General features: G+C 40.8%; 1 protein-coding gene across 2 annotated transcripts in view; it reads right to left on the bottom strand.

The window, feature by feature from the left end:
- Positions 1–26753, bottom strand: part of LOC132819390 (PGAP2-interacting protein-like) — a 116030-nt gene that overhangs the window by 72123 nt on the left and 17154 nt on the right. The window contains exons 2-4 of one of the 2 annotated variants that reach the window (XM_060830876.1): positions 20297–20488; positions 11169–11289; positions 1951–2105 (exon numbers count right to left, since the gene is read on the bottom strand). In XM_060830876.1, coding sequence (XP_060686859.1) covers positions 1951–2105; positions 11169–11289; positions 20297–20488 — 468 coding nt within the window. The remainder of the gene's footprint in view (positions 1–1950; positions 2106–11168; positions 11290–20296; positions 20489–26753) is intronic. The other variant, XM_060830884.1, reaches the window with a different exon arrangement.

The raw sequence follows: 26753 nt of genomic DNA on the forward strand, positions 1-26753 counted from the left end.
AGTTAGTCCCCGTATCCAATTTGAACACAGCACTTGGCTTTGATTTCTAATTTCCATGGGAAACTAATAAGAAACAGTGAAAAATTGTGTATTTAGATCCTATAAGTATTCAAGAATGTTGTAAGATCTGGTCTGTGCTCAGCACCTGACCCTGTTGAGGAACATACTATGTATATGAGTTTCACTCGGTCCTGGATCATATAAATATTTAATATTAACTGTTGATCACAGTGTTCACAGACATCAATAAATAATTTATGCACATAAATTAAATTACCAAGTGGAATTTTTCACTGCCTTCAGCAGAGTGGGCAGTGATGAGAAAGTTGGGAAAATGCTGATCATGAAAGAAATCAGTTCATTGCTTTTCGGTGGATAGGGAGAGGCAGTCAATTTGTCACCGTTAGGATTGCACAGCCAGGGGAATGGACTGATTGTTGTACAACACCATGCTATATCAATGTCACAATTACACTATGTGCCCGTTGCTTATGCAGCAAACACACTGCATGTCCGACAACCAAAATGGCCATGTCTGAAAGTCAAAGAGGACCAGTCCTTAATTGAATTAAAGGAGACTAAGGACAGTCAGGAGGTGCCCCCACAATCATTGAGAGCGTGTCCAATTCCAGCCGTTGGGGGTGGGGGGATGTGGAGGTTGACATGGTCAGTCAGGTATATTGCCAGATTTCCAGCAACCACAGCATTTATCCTCCAGATGAGCAAACAGAATCCCTATATTGTGGAAACAGGCCCTTTGACCGAACAAGTCCACATCAACATTCCGAAGAGAATCTCACCCAAACCCATTACTCTGCATTTATCCCTGACGATTGTACCTAACCTAGACATACAATGGCCAATTTAGCATGGCCAATTCACCTGACCTGCACATCTTTGGATTGTGGGAGGAAACAGGAGCCTCAGAGGAAACCCACGCAGAAACAGGGAGAATGTGCAAACTCCACACAGACAGTCACCCAAGGCTGGAATTGAACTCAGGTCCCTAGTGCTGTGAGGCAGCAGTGCTAACAGTGAGCCACCATGCTGCCCTAAATGGTTTTAAACACATTTACCTATCCTGTTCACGTAACCCTTCAATCACGTTTCCTCTAATCATGTTGGTCCTGTTCTTGAAGAGATTCTGCCCACCCACTAACCCAGGGTGTGAATTCCACAATCTCACAGCTCTTAGTGAAGGAATTTCCATGGTTCACACTTCAGTGGTCCTTCACTTTCAATCCATCAACTACTGGGAAAACACAGTTGGCTTCTGTATATCCCTTTCAATTCTTGAATCCTCTAGGGTGGCACATGACAATGTTATTGGACTAGTAATCCAAAGCCCCAGACTAATGCCCTGGAGAAATGAATTCAAATCCACCCCATCATGGCAGCTGGTGGAATTGAAATTCAATAATCCATCTGAAATTTATCTCCCTAATGGTGACCAGGAAATGACCCTTGATCATGGTAAAAATAAATCTTATCCACTAATATTTCTTAGGGATGGAAACCTGTCATCCTTATCTAGTTTGGGCCATATATGACTTCAAACCACATAGCAATGTGGCTGCCTCTTAATTGCCCTCTAAAATGATGTGCCAGGCCTATCAGTTCAAGAGCAATTAGAGATGGATAAAATATGCTGGTCTTACATCTCATGAGACAAAAAAAAGTATCATGCCAGGACCTTCATTCTTCTAATTATTTAAGACCCAACATTTTTAGTATATTCCCAATATTGTCTGATTTTTAAAAAGCCAAATGATGAGCAAAAGATTTTACGTAGTAAATAGTAATTATTAGAAAAATATGCTTGTCACATTTAAAATAATCTTAAGGGCCTATAAGAAAGCAATAATAAGTAGTATAATTTACTCAGCCAGCATTACATTGTAACCTTTTTGAATTTAACAGCAGACTGCATTGCTTAACAGTTTTCCTTACCTGAATATATTCTGTCCAGTGTCACTATGGCACCCAGGGACAATGTTAAAGTGTTGAATGTGTTGCATGCCCACACTGGATTCAATGAGGTATACCAGATCCTTAGTACAAGCAGCAGAAAGTGACCCAAAATGAAACCCCAGATCCTGCAGAGCCTACAGACATGAAAATCAATAAAATGTTAGTTTCTGGTTATCTTTTGTGACAAGAAACCACATTTGAGTTTACCCACAGAGTCACTCCTGAAGTGCTATTCATTTGTCAAATTTCTTACATTTGAATTTTCAATGATTTCTTTTTTCTACAATTTTAATTTCAACTTCTTACTTCAACTTAACTCTAGCTTGTCCTTTTTCACTGCTTTTCACACCATTCAGCTGACTGTGTTTTGATATGGGTGGAAGGATTCCTTCTGCAAATTGATAGGATTCCATGTTATCTACCAAAGGTTATGCTTAACAGAGGAAATTTATTTCATAAGAGGAGAAAGAAAAAAATAAAGAAATTGATCAAATACTTTGTGTCTGCCTTAACAACGTAAGACACAAGTTATATACCAGAAATGGAAGGTTACCTGAAGGCCAATAAGAGTTAGGAAATAAAGGTTAAATATAAGCAGAAAAGAAAGCATTAGAGAAACACAATGGACAACAATCTGACAAATCCCCAGAATCTGATGACCTTCACCCTCAGAAAAGCTGTATGTGCCTTAGAATTAGAGGGGTTCAATTCAGAACAGAAATGCGGAGACATTTCTTCAGCCAGAGAGTGGTGGGTCTGTGGAATTCATTGCCACAGAGTGCAGTGGAGGCCGGGACGCTAAATGTCTTCAAGGCAGAGATTGATAGATTCTTGATGTCACGAGGAATTAAGGGCTATGGGGAGAATGCTGGTAAGTGGAATTGAAATGCCCATCAGCCATGATTGAATGGCAGAGTGGACTCGATGGGCCGAATGGCCTTACTTCCACTCCTATGTCTTATGGTCTGATGGTGCAGGCGATAAGTTTCTGCAATTCCTTAGAATAGTCTGAGTAGATTGTAAGTTGACAAATATAATGCTGTCGTTCAGGAGAAAAGGGAGAGAGAAAATAGGGAACTACAGGCCAGTTAGTCTTGGATCAATCGTAAGGGAAATATAGGAAGTCTATTAAGGAAGTCTAAACATCACAGTTAGAAAAGCTAAGTGGTTTTACAGAACGAAAATCCTGCTTGATAAATGGGTGAGTTTTTTGCAGGATGTAATTAGCAAACTAAATATAAGGGGATGAGAGGATGCAGTATATTTGGATTTCTAAAAGACACCACACACATGTTTACCAGACAAGCTTAAGAGCGCATCAGGTTGAGAATTGGGAGACGTTTTCATATGGATAAAGAATTGGTTAACACACAGGAAACAATGAATATGGATAACTGTTTTCAAGATGGCGCGCTGCAAAGATCAGTGGTGGGGTATCAGCCATTTATAATCTATTTTAAGATACAAAAGTATAGGCAGGGCATAATTTACCTAAGTTTTCTGATGATACAAAGTTACATGTAAATTCATGCAGAAAGGAGGATATACAAGGTTGCAAAACAAAAAAAAAATGACAGGTTAAACAGATGAACAACAGGTTGGGAAGATGAGTTTCATGTAAGAAAAGTGTGAAAGTGTGAGTGATATGAAAGTGTGAGTGATATGAAAGTGCTTGGTATATCAGAGAATCAATGGATATTGGCCATGTGGTCAATTAGAGTTGAAGCTCAAAGTCAGCTACAATCCTATTGATTGGGAGAGCTGGTTCTGTGGTTTCCTCTTGTTCCAATTTTATACATTCTTAGATTCTTCCATGATTCTCACTCCAAGCTCACTCCCAAAAATTGGACTCCATTAACCACCTAAGTCATCCTTCACAGCAACCTGGCTAGGAATTACTGTGTATTCCTCTCCTGGATGCGACGGGGAACATCATGGTAACGGCAAATAATTAACAGATTGGCACAACGAAGAAACACACCCACTTCCTGCCTCCTCAGAATTAAAATTCTGGGAAGTGTAAAGACAGTGTGTTTTTATTTTTCTGTATTTTAATCATGGACTGAAATTGGAAAAGGACTGGTTTAAACTGATTGCTGAAGGAATATAGTTTGCAGACGAGCTGGAGCCATGATATAGAGATTCAGTCTGCAAAAAGCAACTGCTTGTTTTGTGGACTAGTGACCAAGTTTGATGATATTCTGCCTTCCAACAACTAAGTGATTAGCTCTCAGGTAACTGAACAGCTAGGGGCTATGTGCAAGTTAGTGAAAAGCTTGCCAGCTCCAATTGTGGAGTGATGCAGGTGGGGTGGGTTGGAAATGGAATGTGCAAAGGGGAAATGTAGGTGCGCAGGCAGTGCATAAGGTCTTAAGAACAGAGGAGGTTCCAGACTGAGCCTATCTGTCATAGAGAGTATGGCATATGGGTGATACAGTAGTTAGCGCTGCTGTCTCACAGCGCCAGAGACCCAGGTTCAATTCCCACCTCAGGTGACTGTCTGTGTGGAGTGCTCCGGTTTCCTCCTAAAGGAACAAAGGTGTGCAGGTCAGGTGAATTGAAGTGAAGGGGTAAACATAGGGGAATGGGTCTGGATGGACTGCTCTTCAGAGGGTTGGCGTGCACTTGTTGGGGCGAAGGGCCTGTTTCCACACTAAGTAATCTAAAAAAAAAGCATTGATACCTCCACCAGCTCAAGCTCTGCAGGAAGAAAAAGCTACATGAAGCCTGAAGTTGCTATAAGCTGTGATGTTTAATTAATAGATTAGGGACCTTTTATATGAGTGTGAACTGGTCCCCTGTGCCCCCGTGAATGTGTTTGAAGAAGGAAGACCAAGAAGCTATATTCTGGCCAACAAGAAAAAATCTGTCAGATGCATCTCAGCAACCTGGTGAAAGGAACCACTGAATTGCCCTCCTTGTCTTTCACACTCTCCATAACGGACGTGTGTGTGTCTGTGTCAATTTATAAAAGGATTAGAGTTTTTATTGGTGGAGATAAATGCCAATGGTTCATAATCCATAGCCAGAGTCTGATTACATTAGATTAGATTCCCTACAGCGTGGAAACAGGCCCTTCAGCCCAACAAGTCCACATCAACCCACCGAAGCGCAACCCATCCAGACCCAATACCCTACATTTACCCCTTCACCTAACACTACGGGCAATTTAGCATGGCCAATTCACCTAACCTGCACATTTTTGAACTTTGGGAGGAAACCGGAGCACCCGGAGGAAATCCACACACACACGGGGAGAGTGTGCAAACTCCACACAGTCACCTGAGGCGGGAATTGAACCCGGGTCCCTGGTGCTGCTATTTTTTTGGAAATTATAGAAACTTGGTCTAACCCTTCTGTTAATGTGTCTTAAAGACAGGGAAATTGGCTAATTTTGCGTGCTTCCTAAGAAACTTAAACTTTTGTCATGCCTCCATGAATCACAGAGCTTGATTTCCAGTGGGATATCCTAGTGAGTGAAATCAATTTTGGAAGCTTATTCAGGATCAATTGAAACTGAGGCAACAATGATTTGGGTGTGATATCAGTACGTAACAGGTAAAGGAAAACAATTAGGTTCCATACTGCAATCAAAAGAAGGCACTGGAAACAGTGAAGAATTTCCTTCAGGTGACTATTCATAATAATCTTAAGTGTAATTTCAGAGACCAGATTTGATTAATTTGCTAGATAAACTGGAGGTGGCACTGCCGGGCAGAGCTATGAAGGCAGAGATTATTAAAGTACTAGTGTGGCATTTGAATTTACAGGAAATTTAGAGGCTGGCTATACCAGGCAGAGTAAGTGGACAGGAAAAGCACATGAAATTTATGCTTCAACTGTCAGAGAGATTTCTTGGGCTTATAATACTGTGAAGAAACTTATATTGGCTGCATTTGAGTTAGTGCCTAAAGCATAAAGGCAAAGGTCCAGAATTTAAGGCAATAGCTTGCACAAGCATATATTGAATTTAAAAATGTTAAGCAAAGTAATTTTGACAGCGGGATATAAGCATTGAAAGCTGAAACCATGCATGAAGCTCTTTGAGAGATTATTCTCTGAGAAAAGTTTAAAAACACATTACCTTCCATAATAAGAATTCATGCTGAAGACCAAAGAGTTACAACCACAAGACAGGCAACAATAATGGCTGACAGTTATGAGCTAATCCATAAAAATTAAACTATTCTTCTTTCAACCACATCAATGTGAAAAGGAAAAGAAAAAAGGGAGAGTGGAACAGTTCCTATGGATTTGACAGTAACTAATGTAATCTCAGTATTAAAGAAATGAAATAGTGAGAAAACAGGGAATAAAGGACTGGTGAGTCTGACATCAGTAGTAGGGAAAATGCTAGATTTAATAGCAGAGGACTTGGAAAACAGTGACAGGATTGGATAGAGTAAGCACAGATTTATGAAAGGGAAATTATGCTTCACAAAACCACTGGAATTTTGCAAGGATGTGATTCGTAGATCAGGGTAGCCAGTGGATGTGGTTCATTTGGACCTTCAGAAGGTTTACAATAAAATTCCACACAAGGGATCAGCATGTAAAGTTAAAGTACGTGTGATTTGGGGAAGTGAACGGATATGGTGGAAAACTGGTTGGCAGACAGGAACAGTAGGAATAAACAGGTCTTTCTGAGTGGCAAGCAATGACTAGTAAGGTATGATGAAAATTAGAACTTTGAACTCAACTATTTCCATTATACATTAATGATTTATGTGAGGGAATTAAATGTAATATTTCCGATTTTTCAGGAAACACAATGCTGGGTCAGATAGTGAGCTGTGAGGAGGATGCAGACAGGTTTCACTGTGATTTGATCCAGAGTGAATGGGCAAATGCATTGCAGATGCAGTATCATGTGGATAGATGTGAGGTTATCCAATTTGGGAGAAAAAAAAACAGTAGGGTGGATTTTTAACTGAATGGCTACGAACTGAGGGACGAGAATATGCAGTGAGACCTGAGTTGATGAAAGTAAGCATGCAGATGCAGCAGGTAGTAAAGATGGCAAATAGTCTTTGGACTTCAAAGAGGATTCAAGCACAGAAGCAGGGATGCCTTTCTGCAACTGTAAAGGATCTTGATAAGACCACACCTGGAATATTATGTGCAGTTTGGTTTCCTTCTCTGGGGGAAGATGCTCTGGCTGCAGCCAGAGTATAACAAAAAGGTCTACCAGGCAGATCCCTGAAATGGCAGGACTGACTTGTGGAAAGAGAGACAGTATTTTTTATATTCATTGGAGTTTAGAAGAATATTGTGGAATATCATAGAAATCTATAAAATTCAAATAGAACTAAAAAGGGTAAAGTCACTATAGTCTTACCAGACCGTAGGACTGCTCTCTTATTAGCTCTCTCCCAGCCTATTCAGCCTCTCCTTAGAACTCAAACCCTCCATTCCTGGTAACATCCTGTTAAATCTCTTCGGAACAGTCTCCAGCATAATGGTATCCTTCCTAAAACTGGATGACCAGAAGTGGACACAGTATTCCAGAAGAGGCCTCACCAATGTCTTGTACATTCACATGACTTCCCAAATGCATTTTGCGAAAGTAAATCTTAGCAGGACTTATATACTTAATAGTAAGGTCCTCAGGAGTGTTGCTGAAGAAAGAGACCTTGGAGTGCAGGTTCATAGCTCCTTGAAAGTGGAGTCGCAGGTAGATAGGATAGTGAAGAAGGCATTTGGTATGCTTTCCTTTATTGGTCAGAGTATGGAGTACAGGAATTGGGAGGTCATGTTGCAGCTGTACGGGACACTGGTTAGGACACTGTTGGAATATTGCGTGCAATTCTGGTCTCCTTCCTATCGGAAAGATGTCGTGAAACATGAAAGGATTCAGAAAAGATCTACAAGGATGTTGCCATTTTTGAAGGATTTGAGCTATAGGGAGAGGTTGAATAGGCTAGGGCTATTTTCCCTGGACAGTTGGAGGCTGAGGGGTGACCTTACAGAGGTTTATAAAATCATGAGGGGCATGGATAGGATAAATAGACAAAGTCTTTTCCCTGGAGGTGGGGGAGTCCAGAACTAGAGGGCATAGGTTTAGGGTGAGAGGGAGAAAAAGATATAAAAGAGAGCTAAGGGGCAGCTTTTTTCACACAGAGGGTGGCACGTGTATGGAATGAGCTGCCAGAGGAAGTGGTGGAGGCTGGTACAATTGCAACATTTAAAAGGCATCTGGATAAGTATGTGAATAGGAAAGGTTTGGAGGGATATGGGCTGGGTGCTGGCAGGTGGGACTAGATTGAGTTGGGATATCTGATCAGCATGGACGAGTTGGACCGAAGGGCCTGTTTCTATGCTGTACATCTGACTCTAACTCTGATACTCAAAAGGATGGAGCAATGAAACAAGCATACCAATTGCCTTTTTAACCACCCTGTCTATATGTGATACAAACTTCAAAGAATTATGTGCTTGAACCCCAGATCCCTCTGTTCCGTAACACTACCCAAGGCCCTACCATTAACTGTATAAGCCATACCCTCACTATTTGTACCAAAATGCAATACCTCATTTGTCCTCTTATTTTATACCTCCATCTTCCACTTTTCGGCTCATTGATCCATTTCAAGTCATAGAGTCATAGAGATGTACAGCATGGAAACAGACTCTTCGGTCCAACCCGTCCATGCCGATCAGATATCCCAAACCAATCTAGTCCCACCTGCCAGCACCCGGCCCATATCCCTCCAAACCCTTCCTATTCATATACCTATTCAAATGCCTCTTACATGTTGCAATTGTACCAGCCTCCACCACATCCTCTGGCAGCTCATTGCATACACGTACCACCCTCTGCGTGAAAAAGCTGCCCCTTAGGTCTCTTTTATATCTTTCCCCCTCTCACCCTAACCTATGCCCTCTAGTTCTGGACTCCCTGACCCCAGGGAAAAGACTTTGCCTATTTATCCTACCCATGCCCCTCATAATTTTGTAAACCTTGACAAGATCACTCCTGAGCCTCCAACGCTCCAGGGAAAACAGCCCCTGCCTGTTCAGCCTGTCCCCATAGCTCAGATCCTCTAATCCTGGCCTCCAAGATTAGTTGTCAATTTCACTGTTTGTTAATTTTCCCAGCTGCACTCCGATGTCCAGCGATATATGAATTCAAACAGCAAAGGCGGTAACTGTGCTGTCTCTCTCTCTCTCTCTCCTGCACTATCCTCGCCATGTGCTTCCTTTGTCTGCTCTTCTCCTTTTTAAACTGCTGTTGTTTTGACTTTTTTTTTCCCCCAAGTCCCAAAACAATGCAACAGCATATAAAACAGTAATTGCTGCTGCTGGAATTCGAGGAAATCGCCTCCAACACCTAAAATACCTCAAAAAAAAAGGAGCAGCTCTTACAGACAGAAATTTTTCCTGTTCTCCATCTTGGATCATTTGCTCAAGATCCTTTTGTAATCTTAGAAAACTTTCTTCACTGTCTACTATTCCACCAATTTTGGTGTCGTCTGCAAACTTACTAACCATGCCTTCTATATTTTCATCCAAATCATTTACATAACTGACAAACAAAAAAAAAGAGGACCCAGAACCGATCCCTGTGGAACACAGCTGGTGACAGGCCTCCAGTCCGAAAAGCAACCTTTTACCACCATTACTCTGTCTCCTGCCATTAAGCCAATTATGCACCCAATTGGCAAGCTCATGTGACCCAAGAGATTAGATGGTATCAGGAGAAAGCAGGAGTTGGGTACAGAGTTGGATGATGAGCCATGATCATATAGAATGGTGGAACTGGCTCAAAAAGCTGAATGGACTATTCCTGCTTCTATTTTCTATGTTTCTCTGAAAGGAAGACTAGTAGCCAAAGTAAAGAATGGATAGCTGCTCCTAGGTTTCCTCCTCAGATCAGAGGGTGGAGGTCAAAATTAGAAGCCAAATGGTGTCCATTGTAATAAGACTGAGCACATTTTTCAGCACGCTGAATGTTGCCAGGGAATCCAATGTGACTTTTTGGAGCTTGTAAAAGTGAATCCAAAAAAGAAACTCAAAGGAAAATAATATCACCGACCAGATTGTAGCTTTAACAACAACTAAGAGACTGATGGTAGACACAGCTGTGAACACATAAATACAAAGAGACAATGAGAGATAAAAATGATTTTTAACTCAAGGAGGAAATAATCCTTTTTCCTTCAAAGGAAGCAATGTTGTAAAGTGTGGCATTGCAAAAGCACGGTAGGCCAGGCAGCATCCGTTTTGGGCATAAGCCCTTCATTGTTGACTCTCTACTCCTCAGATGCTGCCCAACCTGTTGTGCTTTTCCAGCGCCACACTTTGACTCTGACTCTCAAGCATCTGCAGTCCTCACTTTCTCCTTCAAAAGAAAGCATCCAAAACTCAATTGTACTAATACATATAGGGTCTACTCAAAATACTGCTGTAAAACAATTTAGTTCTCCCTCCAGAGAGTTCAATGAAACTGAAAAGGTGTTAGTAAATAGGACATGGGGAGTGATTTTCTGGTTCCACTGTACAAAGCACAATTGATTGTGGCTTGTGTAGACAGGTGGTAGTCAGGGTAGTTAAGAAGTTGTCTGTGGGTGGAGTTGATTTAGTCCTGCTTTTACTGCCCGTCCCTAAATCGCTCTGGAGAATGTGGTGGTGAGATGCTTTCTCAGATTACTGCAATCCTGGTGGTATAGGTACATCCAACTGTGCTGGGAGAAATGAAATTCCAGGATTTTGACAGAGCCACAGGAGAAGAAATGTTAGAGGGTGGAGGCTGTCTTGCTCTTAAAGACATCCATTCCTCAATTAGATGAGAGGAAAAATATTGGTCCTAAATTGAGAAAATGAATTAAGTTTATATTTTTTGAATAGAATTCCATTATATAAGTGTTGGCACTGTAGGACAACTTGCTAGTGACCTTTGGGATACCCTCACAGATTACAAACAGGCATATTGAATGTTTGCAAAAATCTCTGCTTTAATAAGTGAATGAGTCAGACAAATGATCACATACATATTAATGGAGACATCATGTGTTGTTTATTGATCAAGCATGGTAATAAACCAATATAGTTTTTCCTCCAGGTGTCACACGAGGAATCGAAAGACAATTAAATGCCCCTGAGTTTCATTGAATTTAAACAAAAGTAAAGCAATTTGTCTGCACCAAAAGGCACAAAACACACAAGATAGTATAATGGACTAAAAAGAAAACAAATACCTTTGCTGACTGCTTCCTGACCACCAAGTTATGGCTTGAACAAGTAGGGCAGAAGACACACCAAAAGCCAGCAAAAGCAGCCGGCTGACAGGGGCAGAGGCCTGATATGAAGCAATGCTCCCTGCAATGTAAGTAACATTTTACAACATAACTTTTTCCTGCAATAGCATACAAGAAAGGATACTATTTTTTATTTTTACAAAATCAGTGAACTAATCTTTATATCTATTAGGCAGATACATTCGGCAGTAATGAAATATCTTATTCATCACACAAATAGTTTATTGCCATCAAAAAACAAAATGACTGCAGATGCTGGAAATCTGAAATAAAACAGGAAATAATAAACAAGTCAGGCAGAACCTATGGGGAGAGAAACAGCGTTAATGTGTAGAGATACATTTTCTGTTTTTATTAAATTTCAACATGACTCCGGAATAGTGAGTTTTTTTTTTAAGATGCATTTACATTTTTTGCAGTGTACACATTTGAATCAAATAATCTTGCTCATTGTGAAAAGATTTATTTTAATATATTCTTTACACAGAGATCTGAACTGCTTCCCTAGAATATCAGCCCAGGAAGCAAGTAGCACGAATTCAGGCTTGACAACTATTTCTTCTATACTGAGTTGAGTCAGCTCCTCTGTTTTGCTTGTGTTGCATCAGACTATTTGCCAAGTGAATGAGGTATACGCATGTTCCCTCCCTTTTGTAGGTGAAAACCCAAAGATCACGTACAGGGTGGCTTTGTGTTGCTGTACATAATTTCAGGCCTGATCAGTGTCCACTCTTACAGGTCAGTGGTCATCTGAGCCATTTTTCACCTTTACCTGGAGATTGAAAATGGATAGTAACTGCAGGAATAACATGTACGAATCTAAAGATGGAAAAATGTACACACAGTTGTCATCATGGCAACAGTTTTCATGCAGGACAATAGGCGGGGTGGTGGCTGTATCAAAATGCGCACAGACCCTCCACATAACACAAACTTGGTATGAGTCACTCTGGTGCTGGGGTTCTAATTGTCCTGGATTTTGTGAAAGATGGGTGTGACCTCATTATCACAAAACTTTTATTAAAGTGAGTTGAAAAGTGTGGCGTTGGAAAAGCACAGCGGGTCAGGCAGCATCTGAGGAGCAGGAAAATCAATGTTTCAGCATAAGCCCTTCATCAGGAATTATTAAAGCAAGCCAAACTATTCCAATTCAACATCATGAACATTTTGTTTTTAAACAGAAAAACCTTTGATTACAAGTTCATTAGACAATGGTCTACACACAACATCCTTTAGGTCCTGTGAGAAAAAGGAGATGGTGAATCTTGCCAGATGGTTCCCTGAGCAGACTGCCAAAGTCACTTTTCAGATTGTCTCATCAGCAGAACTTTCCAAAAAGCACTAAAAAGGTAGCTCAGCTGATAAAAGGCCCTTCCCCCAGGAGGATCATTCCTACATGCCCACTGTCTTACTGTTTCCAGAATGCACCATTGCCAATAAAGTTTGAAAAAATGTCTTACTGGTTTTCTTTCAAGATTCACCCGAAGCAGCTCTGTAACACAAAACTCTGTCCTCCATGAGCCAATCCCAGAGCCATTCACCAAGATAAAGATCAACTGCTGCTTCAGGATCATAAAACATCATATAAGCAGCTCTCTGGTCTGTCAAAATTTGATGATCTTCCAGTAAAGAGAGTTCTATGGACAAGCACATGCTCATATTAAAGCTTGCAAAAGATGGGAGCAGCGGAGTTAAGCATAAACACCAACAATGGATTGAATGGAGCAAATGGCCTATTTTTGTGCTTTATATGCATTGTCATCTTCTCTAGGGACTAATATTGCAAAACATTTGTAAAATTAAAGCTCATGGAAATGAGGGTAGTGTATTGAGATGGATAGAAAATTGATTGGCAGAAAAGAAACAAAAATTAAGAATAAAAGAATCTTTTTCTGAAGAGTAGGTAGTGACTGGTTGGGTACTGCAGGGATCGGTACTACAACCCCCAGTTATTGACAATTTATGTCAAAGAAGTGAACTAAATGTAACATCACAAAAGTGGCAGATGACAAAGCCAGGTGGAAAAGTGGGTATGAGGAGGATACGGAGATGTTGCAGTGCGATTTGGACAGGCAGTGAATGAGCAAATCTATGGCAAATGCAGTATAATGTGAACAAGATAGAACATAGAACATACAATATTACAATGCAGTACAGGCCCTTGATGCTGTGCCAACCTGTGAAGTTAATCTGATGCCCATCTAACCTACACTATTCCATTATTATCCATATGTATGTTCAATGCCAATTTAAAATGCCCTTAACGTCGGCAAGTCTACTACTGTTGCAGGCAGGACATTCCACGTCTTTACTACTCTGAGTAAGAGAACTACCCCTAATATCTATCCTAAATATATCACCCCTCAACTTAAATCTATGTCTCCTCATGTTAGCCTTCACCATCCGAGGAAAAAGGCTCTCACTATCCACCCTCTCTAACTTTCTGATTACCTTATACGTCTCAATAAAGTCACCTTTCAAACTGCTTCCCTCCAACGAAAACAGCCTCAGTTCTCAGCCTTTCCTCGTAAGACCTTCCTTCCATATCAGGCAACACCCTAGTAAATCTCCTAAGAACCCTTTCCAAAGCTTCCACATCCTTCCTATAATGCAGTGACTGGAACTGTACGCAATATTCCAGGTGCGGCCTTATCAGAGTTTTGCACAGCTGAAGCATGACCTCGTGGCTCCGAAACTCAATCCCCCTAACAATAAATGCCAAAACACCATATGCCTTCTTAACAACCCTATCAACCTTGGTGACAACTTTCAGGGATTTATGCACTTGGACACAGATCTCTCTGTTCATCTACACTGCCAAGAATTTTACAATTAGCCCAGTACTCTGCATTTCTGTTATTTCTTCCAAAGTGAACTACCTCACACTTTTCCGCATTAAACTCTATTTGCCACTTCTCAACCCAGCTCGGAGTCTTATCTGTGTCCCTCTGTAACCCACATCACCCTTCGGCACTATCCACAACTCTGCCTACCTTAGTGTCATCCATAAATTCACTAACCCATCCTTCTACACTCACTTCTAAATCACTTATAAAAATGACAAACAGCAATGGCACTAGAACAGATCTTTGCGGCACACTGCTGGTAACTGAGCTCCAGGATGAACATTTCCCATCAACCACCACCCTTTGCCTTCTTTCAGCTAGCCAATTTCTGATCCAATTCGCCAAATCACCTTCAATCCTGAAACTCCATATTTCGTGCAATGTGAGTTTATTCACTTTGAAAGCAAAAGTAAGAGGGCAGATTATTATTTGAATTGCTATAAATTGAGGGGAATGTTCAATGAGACCTGGGTGTCCTCATGTACCAGTCGTTGAGAGTAAGCATGCAGGGTGCAGGAGCAGTAAAGGCGGCACACTGTGTTGACCTTCACAGAGAGATTTGTATACAGTAACAAGGATGTCTTGCTGCAGTTATACAAGACTTAGTGAGGCCACACTGGGAATACTGTTTGTGGTTTTGGTCTCTTTATCTGAGGAAGGATGTTCTTGCTACAGAGGGAATGCAGGTGAAAGTTTACAGAATCAATTCCACGAATGGCAGGAGTGACATATGAGGAGAACTTGAGTTGGTTAGGCTTATATTCACTGGAGTTTAGAAGAATGAAGAAGGATTGCATTAAAACCTATAAAATTCTAACCGGATTAGAAAAGGTAAACACAGGAAAGGTGTTCCTAACAACCGGGGAATCCAGAAGCAGGAGTCAGAGCTCAAGGATAAAGGGGTTCACCTTTTAGGACTGAGAGGAGGAGAAATTTCTTCACCCAGAGAGTGGTGAACCTGTGGAATTCACTGCCACAGAAAAGGGTTTGAAGCCAAAATATTATGTTTTCAAGAAGGAGGTAGATATAGCTCATGGCCAAATGGAATCAAGTGATATGGGGTGGCTATTGACCTTAATGATTAGCTATGATCACAGTGACTGGTGCAGAAGGCTCAAGGGATCAAATTGTCTAATCCTGTTCCTATTTTCTATGTTTCTATCATTATAAATTTGCATTCCAGTAGAATAATAGATAAAGCATTCTGCAAGCTTTAACTCACTTCAATGACATTTAAAATGGAACATTGATTATCTACCTTAATGAGTTAGAACTCCCTAAAGAATAGTGAAAATTAGTGGTTAATTAGGGTCTCAAAATTCACCTTCAATAGATACAATAGTATTGCTGAAAAGGATTTTCACATTGCATTCATTAGGACAATTCACAAGAAAATCGATGTAAAAAGAACCAAATTTTCATACTGTATGACAAGATCAAGCAGAATGGCTGGCTACTGATCTGTGATTGGTAGAGGTATTGCCATAGAGAACTCACCGGCTGATGGTTGCCAGTTGGGCTGACTTTGATTGGTCAGATATTTTCCGAAGGGATGAACGAGAGAATGGATGTCACTATTTTATTGAGTTAAAACTGAATACTGTAAAATGTTCTGTCTGTAAAGAATAGGGTCCAATTGATTAATACACATCGCCTCCAGCATACATTGGTGTGCCCCACTGTGAGCCTGACTGAGAATCTTAAGTAGTTTGTGCTAAGAATTACCCCAATTCTTAGGGGTTTTTAGCAAACGTTGGGCAATCATTGAATTACATCTAATGTGTGATACTGTGTTTACAGATGGTTTGCATGGGCTGGTTAGGTACATTTAATATCTCTGCCTGTTACAAAAAGCCAAGCAGACATGCTGCTTAACAAAATCTACCAGATTGTGGGCCTCACAATCCACATATCTAGCTTTACACTGGCACTACAATTCATATACTATATTACTCATTTGTGTATAGGGCGTAACACCTTTTTGATTCGACATCAAAAGCCTAGTCGTGACAAAGACCACTCACATTGCTACTGCATAATAGCAAATGTAATTGCTAGCTTCACCTGATTCAATGCCAGTGTGATGCAAGATATGTAGGCCATTAATCCCAAAGATTGAAGGGTTGTATCAAGAGCATGCCTCTTCAACTTTGCAAAAAGATAGATACTGTACTGTAAGGCCACACTTACAAAACTCTAAACAGCGTACAATATTATGTGTGATTGTGATTCTGTGATTGGACATTTGATAAATCATTCTGTGTGCTGAGAATTATGCTGACAATTAATTTAAAATTGTCAGTCATGCTTGTAGTCTGTTACCCTTGCACAACAACTCACATATACACTGGGTGCTATTATTTGGAGGCAGAGAAAACTGTGCACACCATGTTTGTTTGACTGAAGAAAATTGGCCTGGTCTAAATTTTGACAAAGCTCATAACTGTCAGGCATCATCTTACTGATGAATTCGCCACAACATTGTTGTAACTACAGACCACTTGCCAACCAATCTGCACATATAAAAATGTTCTTCCCCTTAAAATTGTTATTTCATGTAAACTGTCCCGATGAGTGCATGGAGAAGAGCTTCAACAAAATACCTTTCTTCAAGGAATACTCAAGTCCTGTACAATCAAATGACTACTTAAAAGGTTCAAGCAAACTCTACAGCCTAAAGCCTAACAATTTCATATATATCTCGGAATACATTCACATACCTACAAGCCTCTCTCCTTTATAAATTTCCTCCTTGATTATATTACGTCCATCATAAAAATAACAAAGCTCAAATTTTACCAGAAAGGCGAAGTGGCTTACCAGGCTAAGTGTCAATGTTTGGGAGTTTCATAGAGTTAGCATGTTTTGTCAGGTTGTCTTCCCAAACACACCTCATTACCCATGCCCCAATGGTGCTCTGCTTGTTGCATTCTCTCACTTGTCATCCTCAGAAGTATTGCCACTGCTAGGTCATCCAGGATTCCTGGTGCTAGTGTCATCTTAAAATACCAGCTGTCCATGAAATCAAACAAAGGCAGTCCAGAGCTGCCCTTCACAATGCACATAGTGGGAGGGGACCCAAAAAAACCAAATGTTTGTCAGAGCTCATAGATGGCATAGCTGGCACTTCCTTGCATATACAAATGCAGATTCATACATCTATTGCTACACAAGAACCGAGATACAGAGTTCACTCCTCATCCCATCTTTCAACCCTGTTTAAGGTAGTGCTACTCTTAGCCCAATGCCCAGCATTGCCTAACATTTTATTATTTATATGGGATCATCAAATACCAGAAATTTTCAAATCTTTCAAATTTTTCTTTTATTCAGCAAAAGCAAACAATAAACAAACAAACAGAAGCTGGATATGCTTCTGGGAACAGACAAGACCGCTCGCTTTTCATCAAACATCAAGGTTACAATCAACGAGTGATTATTGAACCTAGCTCTGATCCACTGGAATGAAGTGTCAGCTAAGTTCTGTTTAGCTTATTGCATCTGATATTGCTGTGCTTTATTGTACAGAAAGAGATGTTCTTCCTGCTCAATATTTTCATCTTCCTCCTCCGAAGAATGCTGCCACTGTCCAAATTCTTCACAGTCCATCACATCAACTCTTCACCTACTCAAGCTATAGAGTCATAGAGGTGTACAGCATAGAAACAGACCCTTCACACCAACTTGTCCGTGCCGACTAGATATTCTAAATTAATCTAGTCGCGTTTGCCAGCATTTGGGCATATCTCCTTCTGAACCCTTCCTATTCATGTAACCATCCAGATGTCTTTTGAATGTTGTAATTGTACCAGCTTCCACTACCTTCTCAGGTCCCTTTTACATCTTTCCCCTCTTGCCTTAAACCTATGCTCTCTAGGTTTGGACTTCCTTAGTGTGGATAAACAAAGCATTGACTATTCACCCCATCCATGCCCCTCAAATTTTATAAATCTCTATAAAGTCACCCCTCAGCCTCTGATGTTCCAGGAAAGATAGCCCTAGACTATTCAGCCTCTCCCTATAGCTCAAACTCTCCAACCATGGCAACATTCTTGTAAATATTTTCTGCACCCTTTCAAGCTTAACATCTTTCCTAGAGCAAGATGGATCAGAATTGACAACAGTATTCCAAAAGTGTCCTAACCAATGATCTGTACAGCAGCAACATGACATCCCAACTCCTATACTCGCTGCACTGACCAATAAGGGGAAACGTACCAAACGCCTTCTTCACTACCCTGTCTATCTGTGACTCCACCTTCAAATTGTGCAGAGCACAGCATGTTAGGATTATGTAGCACACTCTGACTACAGCAAGACCCCACTACCCCAGACCAATTGAAATATTGGAATCTCATCTTCAGGAGGCATACTGTCTGCTCCACCATGGCTCTGTGGGCTGTGCTGCATCTAATCTTGGCCTCAGGGAGGGGATTGCATAATGGAATCAGCAACTTTGGTGGCAGAGGATAGCACCTGCCCTCAAGTAACCATCTTTGTAAAGTATCTGGCCATTTAAGTGAATGAGGAACATGAGAATTCTCAAAGATATAATCATCGTAGTAGTTCCATGGTACCTGGCACAGGCTTCAGAATTTGGTACCAACAGTCACAGATGACTTGAACAGACCATTTTTCTATTGATGAACTCAGCCACATTACAATATGATGTTTTCAATGTGATGTGTCCTACTCCCTGCACCTGAAGAAAACCAGCTGTGTTGTCAAAGCCTACTGCCTGGCTAGGGACCAAAAAGGTCCTGCCCATTTCTTCATAATCCAGGTCCTTTTCGAGCAGTTGGCATACTACTGTGACATTGTCCAAACACATCCTCAGTCTGAGAATCAGAAGTGTCACTGGATATTGCTCATCTGGAGTAAACAGCATCAAGGATGATTGCCCCCTGAAATCTAATAAGGACCTTCAGTTGCATCATCTTCATGTGGGAGCTGTTCAACATCTGCTGGATATTGCTGTGGATCTGGGCATGTTTCTTTGACATTCACTCATAGACATGGTCAGCATTCATTGCCTGATCCTAGATGATCTTGAGACGGCGCTGGTGAGCTGCCTGCTTGAATTATTGTAGTCTATGTCCTGTAGGTTCACCCACAATGCCATTAGAGGGAATTCTATGATCTTAACCCAGCAACCGTGAAGGAATTGTGATTTTTTTTAAAGTCAGGATGATGAGTAACTTGGAGGGAAATTTACAGGTGGTCATGTTTCACTGTTTCTGCTGCCCTGGTTCTTCTATATGGCAATGGTCTTGGAAACTGCCGTCTAAGGATCTTTAGAGATATTCCGCAGTATACCTTGGAGGTAGTCTTCAGTACAATTGATGGAATGTTGTGGTCCACAGCCTTTTCAGTATCCAGGACAATCTTGATATTACAAGAACTGAATTGAATTAGCACCTGTGATTCTGGTGACCTATTTTGTTTTTAAATCATTCATTGCCGTTTTTTTATTTTCTGAGCTTGTTACCTTCCACCTGTCTTTGAATAGATATGCTTTTTCTTTAAAAATGTTAACATCTTTTTTCTGCATAGTCAACTACAGATCCTGGGTCTGTCCCTTGAAAATTTTCTTAAAGTAAAAGATGCTTTTAACTTAAGTACTTAATTTAATCCGTTGTGTTTTTAAAACTAAACAATTTCATATTATTCATTATAAATCTAACGAGTGTATTTGTCTAATGATTTTTAAAATATTCAGTAATTATATAATTGCTGGGATTAATTCCATATGTCCCTCTATCAAGCAAGATTGGACTCACCAATAATACAGGATTCAAAAGCATCCACAGTCAAACAAATTTGTCAAATATTACAACCTAAGCTCAGATAGGAAGTACGGACATTGAACTGAGGTATCAGAGGACTTGTAACTCATTCGGAAGAATGAATTGGGGCCTGTTTCTCTACTAATTTTGTACCTCATGATGTCCCTCGTGTAATCTATGACAAGACACGGAACAGTGTTAATTGATGCATGGCCTATCACATAATGTATCTTGAGTATGATGTTTTTGAGTTTGTGCACATGTAGTGCTATAGGGATTTGTTATTTTAGCAGCTTGTTCTGCGATGAAATCTTTGTAGGTTGACTCACATTTGCCTCGGGTATTACCTGCAATAGTTTACAATACAGCAGGTGCACATGCTGTAAATGAGAGGTTACATGTTTATCAGTTATCAAAAAACAAAGAACTCACTTACCTAAACTAATTAGCCTGAGAAGTGCAAGGATATATTTGTTGTTCACCAAATTCCAGATTGCAGTGATGTTTAATATTAAGGGAGAGACATAAGCAGCAGCAAAGATTTCATAGCCGGTGAGTCCCAAAACCTGAAGTGGAAAGTACCAAAGCATTGGTGCCAAGCCATGGTAAAGGGAGCAGGAAATGTAACCTGAAATGAATTTAAGAAGGAAATAAAAAATACAGAAAACTTTGATTTGCATATCAAATTGCAAGAGAACAAAATTAATACTTTAGTTGGTCTCTCCAGCTAAACCTTATCCTTCGTTGGAAACTTCAAGATTGTACATTTTAATGTTTATCTTATCATAAAACACTTCTACTATGTTAGCAACACTCATGATTAAAAGCCCCCACCAACCCCTGCCACCCCCCAGTAAGATTAATTTGGAAGTTAGCAAAAAAAAAAAGAGAATGAGGGGAAAACACAGCAGATCTGGCAGCCACTGTGAGAAGAGGGAAACAGAGGTAAGGTTTTGAGTCTTCTGCAGAACCGAAAGGATTTCTTTAGTGCTTGGAGGTGGGGAGTGTATGTCTTTAGAAGTAACTATCTCACACGGTTGTAGATCCCCATCACTAAATATATTAAAAACTAAGGTTTTGGGTGCATCAAGGAATATGGAATGCAGCCTGGAAATTGGAGTTAAAAGACCAAAATCAGGCATGGTCATCCTGATGAACAGAACAGGCCCAAAGGGCCAAATGGTCTTCTCTTCATTTGTTTCATTATTAGGTTTGTTACCGTGAAACCATGTAAATCTTTAGAATCACTGCGTTCGTAAGGGTTCAAATATTTTGTCACTTTCCCCTTAACAAAGTCCAGGGACAGTTTGAACATTTATGAACAAGGAGGATTAAAGCGGTAAAAGGTTTAGATTTTAAAGTGATCAGATAGTTCTACACTGAGGGTGCAATATTAATTTTGGACAATTCAGCAACTCAAGGCAATAACCATACAAGCACAAAAAAAAGGACAGTGTAGAATAAGAAAAAGCCACCCAGAAAACTGAGTCAGCTCCAAACTAGATTATAGATTGTTTATACTCAAAAACTCCACATGATTTGAATATCATGGAAAATGAGTAACTATATGTTAAATTCAGAAGATTTATTTTAAGGCAACTCCATGCCAGACAGACACCACACATGTTTAGTTTCAGGTGATTTTCTTACATAATACCAGCACAACTTTAGTCAAAGTTATTTTTGTTTCTGCCCCTCTGCAAGCATATCACAATAAGATCATAAGACATTGGAGCAGAAATTAGGCCATTCAGCCCATCAAATCTGCTCTGCCCTTCATTCATAGCTAATAAATTTCTCAACGCCATTCTCCTGCTTTTTCCCCCATAACCCTTGATCCCCTTCACAATCAAGAACCTATCTATCTCAGTCTTAAATATATTCAGTGACCTGGCTTCCACAGCCTTCTGTGGCACTGAATTCCATAGATTCACTTTCTGGCTGAAGAAGTTCTCCTAATTTCTGTTCTAAAAGATCTTCCCCTTACTCTAAGACTCTGCCCTCAGCTCCTAGTCTCTCCTACCAACAGAAATATTTTCCCAACATCCATTCTGCCCAGGCCAGTCAGTATTCTGTAAGTTTCAATTAGATCCCCCTCACGTCCTTCTAAACTCCATCGAGTATAGACCCGGAGTCCTCAAATGTTCCTCATATGTTAGACTTAAGTAAATAGAGAGTTTCCATCAAGCTTCCAGCAAATTTAATACAAAGCAGGAGAAAAGCTGAAAGAAAATATAGCATTGTTTTTTTCATTGGATCTAAATTCCAGAGTTACTGTGCAAAATGATACACAGAGTCCACCCCTCTTCCCAGGAGCACCACAACCTCACTGTCATAATTGATCCAAGACAAACCTCTGACTACATTGGACTTAATGACAGCAAGGCTATCTCTACAAACATAACACTGCCTAACAACACTCCTACTTCAAGAGATCCACTGCTGAAACCTTCACCCATGCCTTTATTCCTTATAGGCTCAAATATTAGAATGTGTGAGGCTGGCTAAGAATGCATTTTAATATTCTACCTTCCATAAACTTGAGGTCATCCCAAAATCAACTACCTGCACCTGTTCTTGCACTAAGGACTGCTCACCCAGCATCCTTGTGCTCACTAGACTGCACTGGCTACAGGTTAGAAACCATTTTGTTCCAACGCATCATCCTCCACCACTTTGATGGATCCCACCATCAAAATGATATTTTCCTCCCCAAACCCATCCACTTTTAGCAAGGACCATGTCCTCCCATGTTTGGTCTAATCTCCCCACCAACCCCTCCTACACACAGCCACAGGAGATGGAAAATCTACTCCCACTCACATCTGTCCAAGGCCCCAGAGAATCAAGGCCTGGCAGAGATTCACATGTATTTCCTCTAACCTGATTTACTGCATCTGTTGCTCCCGACGTGGTCTCCTCTTGATCAGAAAGACTGAGTGCAGACTTAAGTGTTCCCTGAGCTGGTTCCTATGTCCATACACTCCAATCAACGCCACATTCTGGCTGCCAGCCATTTCAACTCCTTCAACTACATGTCCATCCTGGGCCTCCTCCACCATTAACACACAGCCAAACACAAATGGGAGGAAGAACACCTCATTTTTCACCTCAGGAGCTTACAACCATATGGCCTTAACACGCACCAGCTTCCAAACTAAGGTCATGAAATTGCCTGAGCCTTAAAAATTGTCCCCTAAATTTTTCTACGTGTTTCCTATTTTGAGACACTACTTAGTAACTAGCTCTTTGACCAAGCTTCTGGTCAAATGCCTTAACATCTGATTATGCAGCTTAGAGTCAAATTTTGATATACAAAATGTGTGTGAAGAGTTTGCTCGTATTTTAAAGGTGTTATGCATCTCTAAATTGTCATACTAAAGTTTGACATCCTGTGCATTCATTTTATTGATATCTCTGTCACATGAAATGTTTCAAGTTGAGGTTTGTCCAAAAGATACCTTTTTGGCTTCTACAACATGGAACCTAGGTTAGCAACTGAACCAATTACAGTATGTTAATCCAATGCTACATTTACATTTACACTAGCAGCAACTCTACAAGAAGCAGTTTTCTGATACCCTACTCTATATATATATATATAATGTGTAATAAGAGTTGCCAGATCATTGAGTCACTGAACTGTATCTCTGATGAAGAATCATCTCGACTCCTCCACCTCCTCCAAGACTTCCGTTTCCTCGGCCCCCAATGCCTCATCTTCACCATGGATGCTACCGCTATGATCTCCAGCATTTGTTGTTTTTAAGTTACTTGAATACCCTTGTCCTTCTAGATTGAATGGCCATAGAGTCTATGGAACCTTGGTGAATTGCTGCAGTGTATCTTATACATGGTACATATTACTGCCACTCGGTGCCGATGGTGGAGATTGGATGTTTGTCAATGTGGTGCCAATCAAACAGGCTGCTTTGTCCTGGATGGTGTCAAGCTGCACTCTCCAGGGAAGTGGGGAGTATTGTATTACATTCTTCATTTGAGGCTTTTAGATAATGCACAGGCCTTGGGAAGTCAGGAGATGAATTACATGCCACAGTATTGCTAGCCTCTGATGCGCTTTTCTCTCCCAAGAACTTACATGGCTAGTCCAGCTGAGTTTCTTGTCAGTGTTAACCCCAGGATGTTGATAGTGGGGGAATTTAGTAATGCTAACACCATTAATTGTCAACCAGCAGTGGGTTGATTATCTCCAGTAAGAAACAATCATTGTCTGGCATCTGTATGACGAGAATGTTACTTGCCATTTGTCAGCCCAAGCCTGGATATCATTCAGGTCTTGCTGTATTTGGATATGAACTACTTCAATATCTGAGTCATGAATCATATTGAATGTTGTGCAATGACCAACAAAAATCCCTCCTTCCGACCTTATGATGGATGGAAGGTCATTGATGAAGCAACTGAAAATGGTTGAACCGAGGACACTACTGAGAAGCTCCTAGAGAGATGTCCCACAGCTGAAACAAACGACCTCCAACAACCACAACCATCTTCTTTAATGTCAGGTATGACTCCAAACAATGGAGACTTTTCCTGATTCCCACTGTCGCATTTTGCTAAAGCTTCTTGATGTCATACTCAGTCAATTGTGGCTTTGATGTCAAGGGCAATAGCTTTCACCTCACTTATGGAATTCTGCTCTTTCATCCATGCTGAAACCAAGGTTGTAATGGACTCTGGCAGAACCCAAACCAGGTGTTAGTGAACAGGTTGTTGCTGAGCAGGTGCTGCTTGATTGCAATGTTGATGACTCCCTTTCCCTTACTGATGACGGTGATGGGGCAGTAATTGACCAAGTTGGATTTGTCCTGCTTTTTATGCATAGACATATCTGGGAAATTTTCCACAGGGTCAGGTAGACTCTAGTGTTGTAACTGTACTGAAAGAGTGGGGCTAAGGGAGCAGTAAGTTCTGGAGTACGTCTTAAGTACTATTGCCGGAATGTTGTCAAGGTCTGTAGCCTTTGCAGTATCCAGTGCCTCCGTTTGTTGATATCATGTACAGTGAATCAAACTGGCTAAAGACTAGTTTCGGAGATCCTGGGGACCTCTACAGGAAGCCAAGATGGATCCCCAAGGCATGACTGAACAAGCCCCAACTATTGTGTTTGCATTTCCTCAACTGACAATATACGATTCCCTTGTTTGCTTATGACTGGCCTACAATATTGACTGTTGCCCACTCCCCAGACTGCAGTCGAACAATGTCCTGATTATAACAGTCCCAAGAGGATGAATGCCCATGACCAAATCCCAGGACTGTGTGAAGACGCTGTAGATGATATGTTGATATCTAAGTGGTTCATACAATAAGACATCCCCCTCCACTGGACAGATTCATGCTGATTAACATGACAAGTATAACTTGTTATATGCAGGTGCCTGCGCAAAAGAGCATATCAGTCCAACAGTGTTAATATCCTTTGCCTCTAGCTGAAACTCCCAATGCCCTAACGTCACGGTTTGATTTGATTTGCGTTATTTATTGTCATGTATTTTGCTACAAAATACAAAAAAAGTGTTGTACAGGGTATCACCATCTTAAAAAACTATAATATAAAAAGGAAAAAAAATAAAGAAAAAAAAAGCATTCAACTTTACAGTCCTTGTCAAGTGCTCCACTATTGGCCTGGTGGCCAGACACAAGACCTCTTTGCCACTGGAACAATAATTGCCACTTCTTGGTGTCATCTCTCCTCCATCGACACCCTTGCTACAGTGTATATCATAGATGCTACCAGCATGCAGAGAAGCGCTAAGTAAGTGAACACGAAGAGAACAAGCAACAGCCACAAGATGTAACTTGGTGACTCCATGTGCTGGGTGCTGTCTCGTTACATGAAGTGACCTTGCAGCAGTCTTTCACTGCCAGTTGCTGGTGCTCCCTGCAATGCAAGCCACTGGCTCTTTAGCATCCTGCAGGTGGATCGGACAGGTGACAATGAGGATCCTGAAGAGTTTGTAAGTGTTGGATGTGAATGTCCATCAACAAGGGATGCGCATCTGATACCTTGGATCATGGCCTGAGATGCTATCTTGTACTGAGTAACATGGAGGTTTCTTGCAGCCAGCAATGATCTGAAGGCCTTGCATACCTATTGATTTATTCGGTAAGTTTAGTAATATAATTAATATTCCATTTACTATCTAAGTTGTGCAGTTAAAGGTGTTAAAACCAATAATCCTTTCCAAATTGGCAAATTGCAGCTGCCTAAAATGGAAGTGGCCTTTGCCACCAGGTAGATGCAGCAATTTGCTCAATGTGAACATAGGCTTCGCTGGGCTTCTCATGTAATTCTCCATCAATCTCACCATAGCCCACATCATTCAGGCCCTTGTTAAGATTCCACCCATTGACACAGTTTCTCCTCATAGCTGCTGCCTGACCTACTGAGTACTTCTTGATTTCATCGCTGAGTCACCCAAACTAGCAAACAACTTGCTTTTGATTAGCAGTTTGAATTTGAGTACCCAGCCTGAAGGATTATTCCAAACATTTATTACACTTAGAGGTTTCAAACTTATCGGCATCTACTCCATATAGTAGGAGTAGATAAGCATGCGCCAAACAACTCCACAACTGTCCACAGAAGACTATCCAAGGTTAAAGCGAGGTTCCTTCATTAACATATTGCTATGGACAATTATTAGACACCTCTCAGTACAAAGTGAGGTGGTAGGAAATTAAGATCTGGCAGCTGTTCAAAGTGTTGCCAGCATCACCAGCCAAAAAAGGTTGGTATCAAAGGCACAGAAAAGGCCAGAATTTATTGGTGGAGTACTGGTTGAATATCTACCATGGAAACCCAGGCAGGGCCATGGTGGGACAGTTAGGACATGTCATACTGGGTATAGAGCCCAGCTACTCAATGT

Source organism: Hemiscyllium ocellatum, chromosome 1 (assembly GCF_020745735.1).
Source record: "Hemiscyllium ocellatum isolate sHemOce1 chromosome 1, sHemOce1.pat.X.cur, whole genome shotgun sequence".
NCBI classification, from domain to species: domain Eukaryota; kingdom Metazoa; phylum Chordata; class Chondrichthyes; order Orectolobiformes; family Hemiscylliidae; genus Hemiscyllium; species Hemiscyllium ocellatum.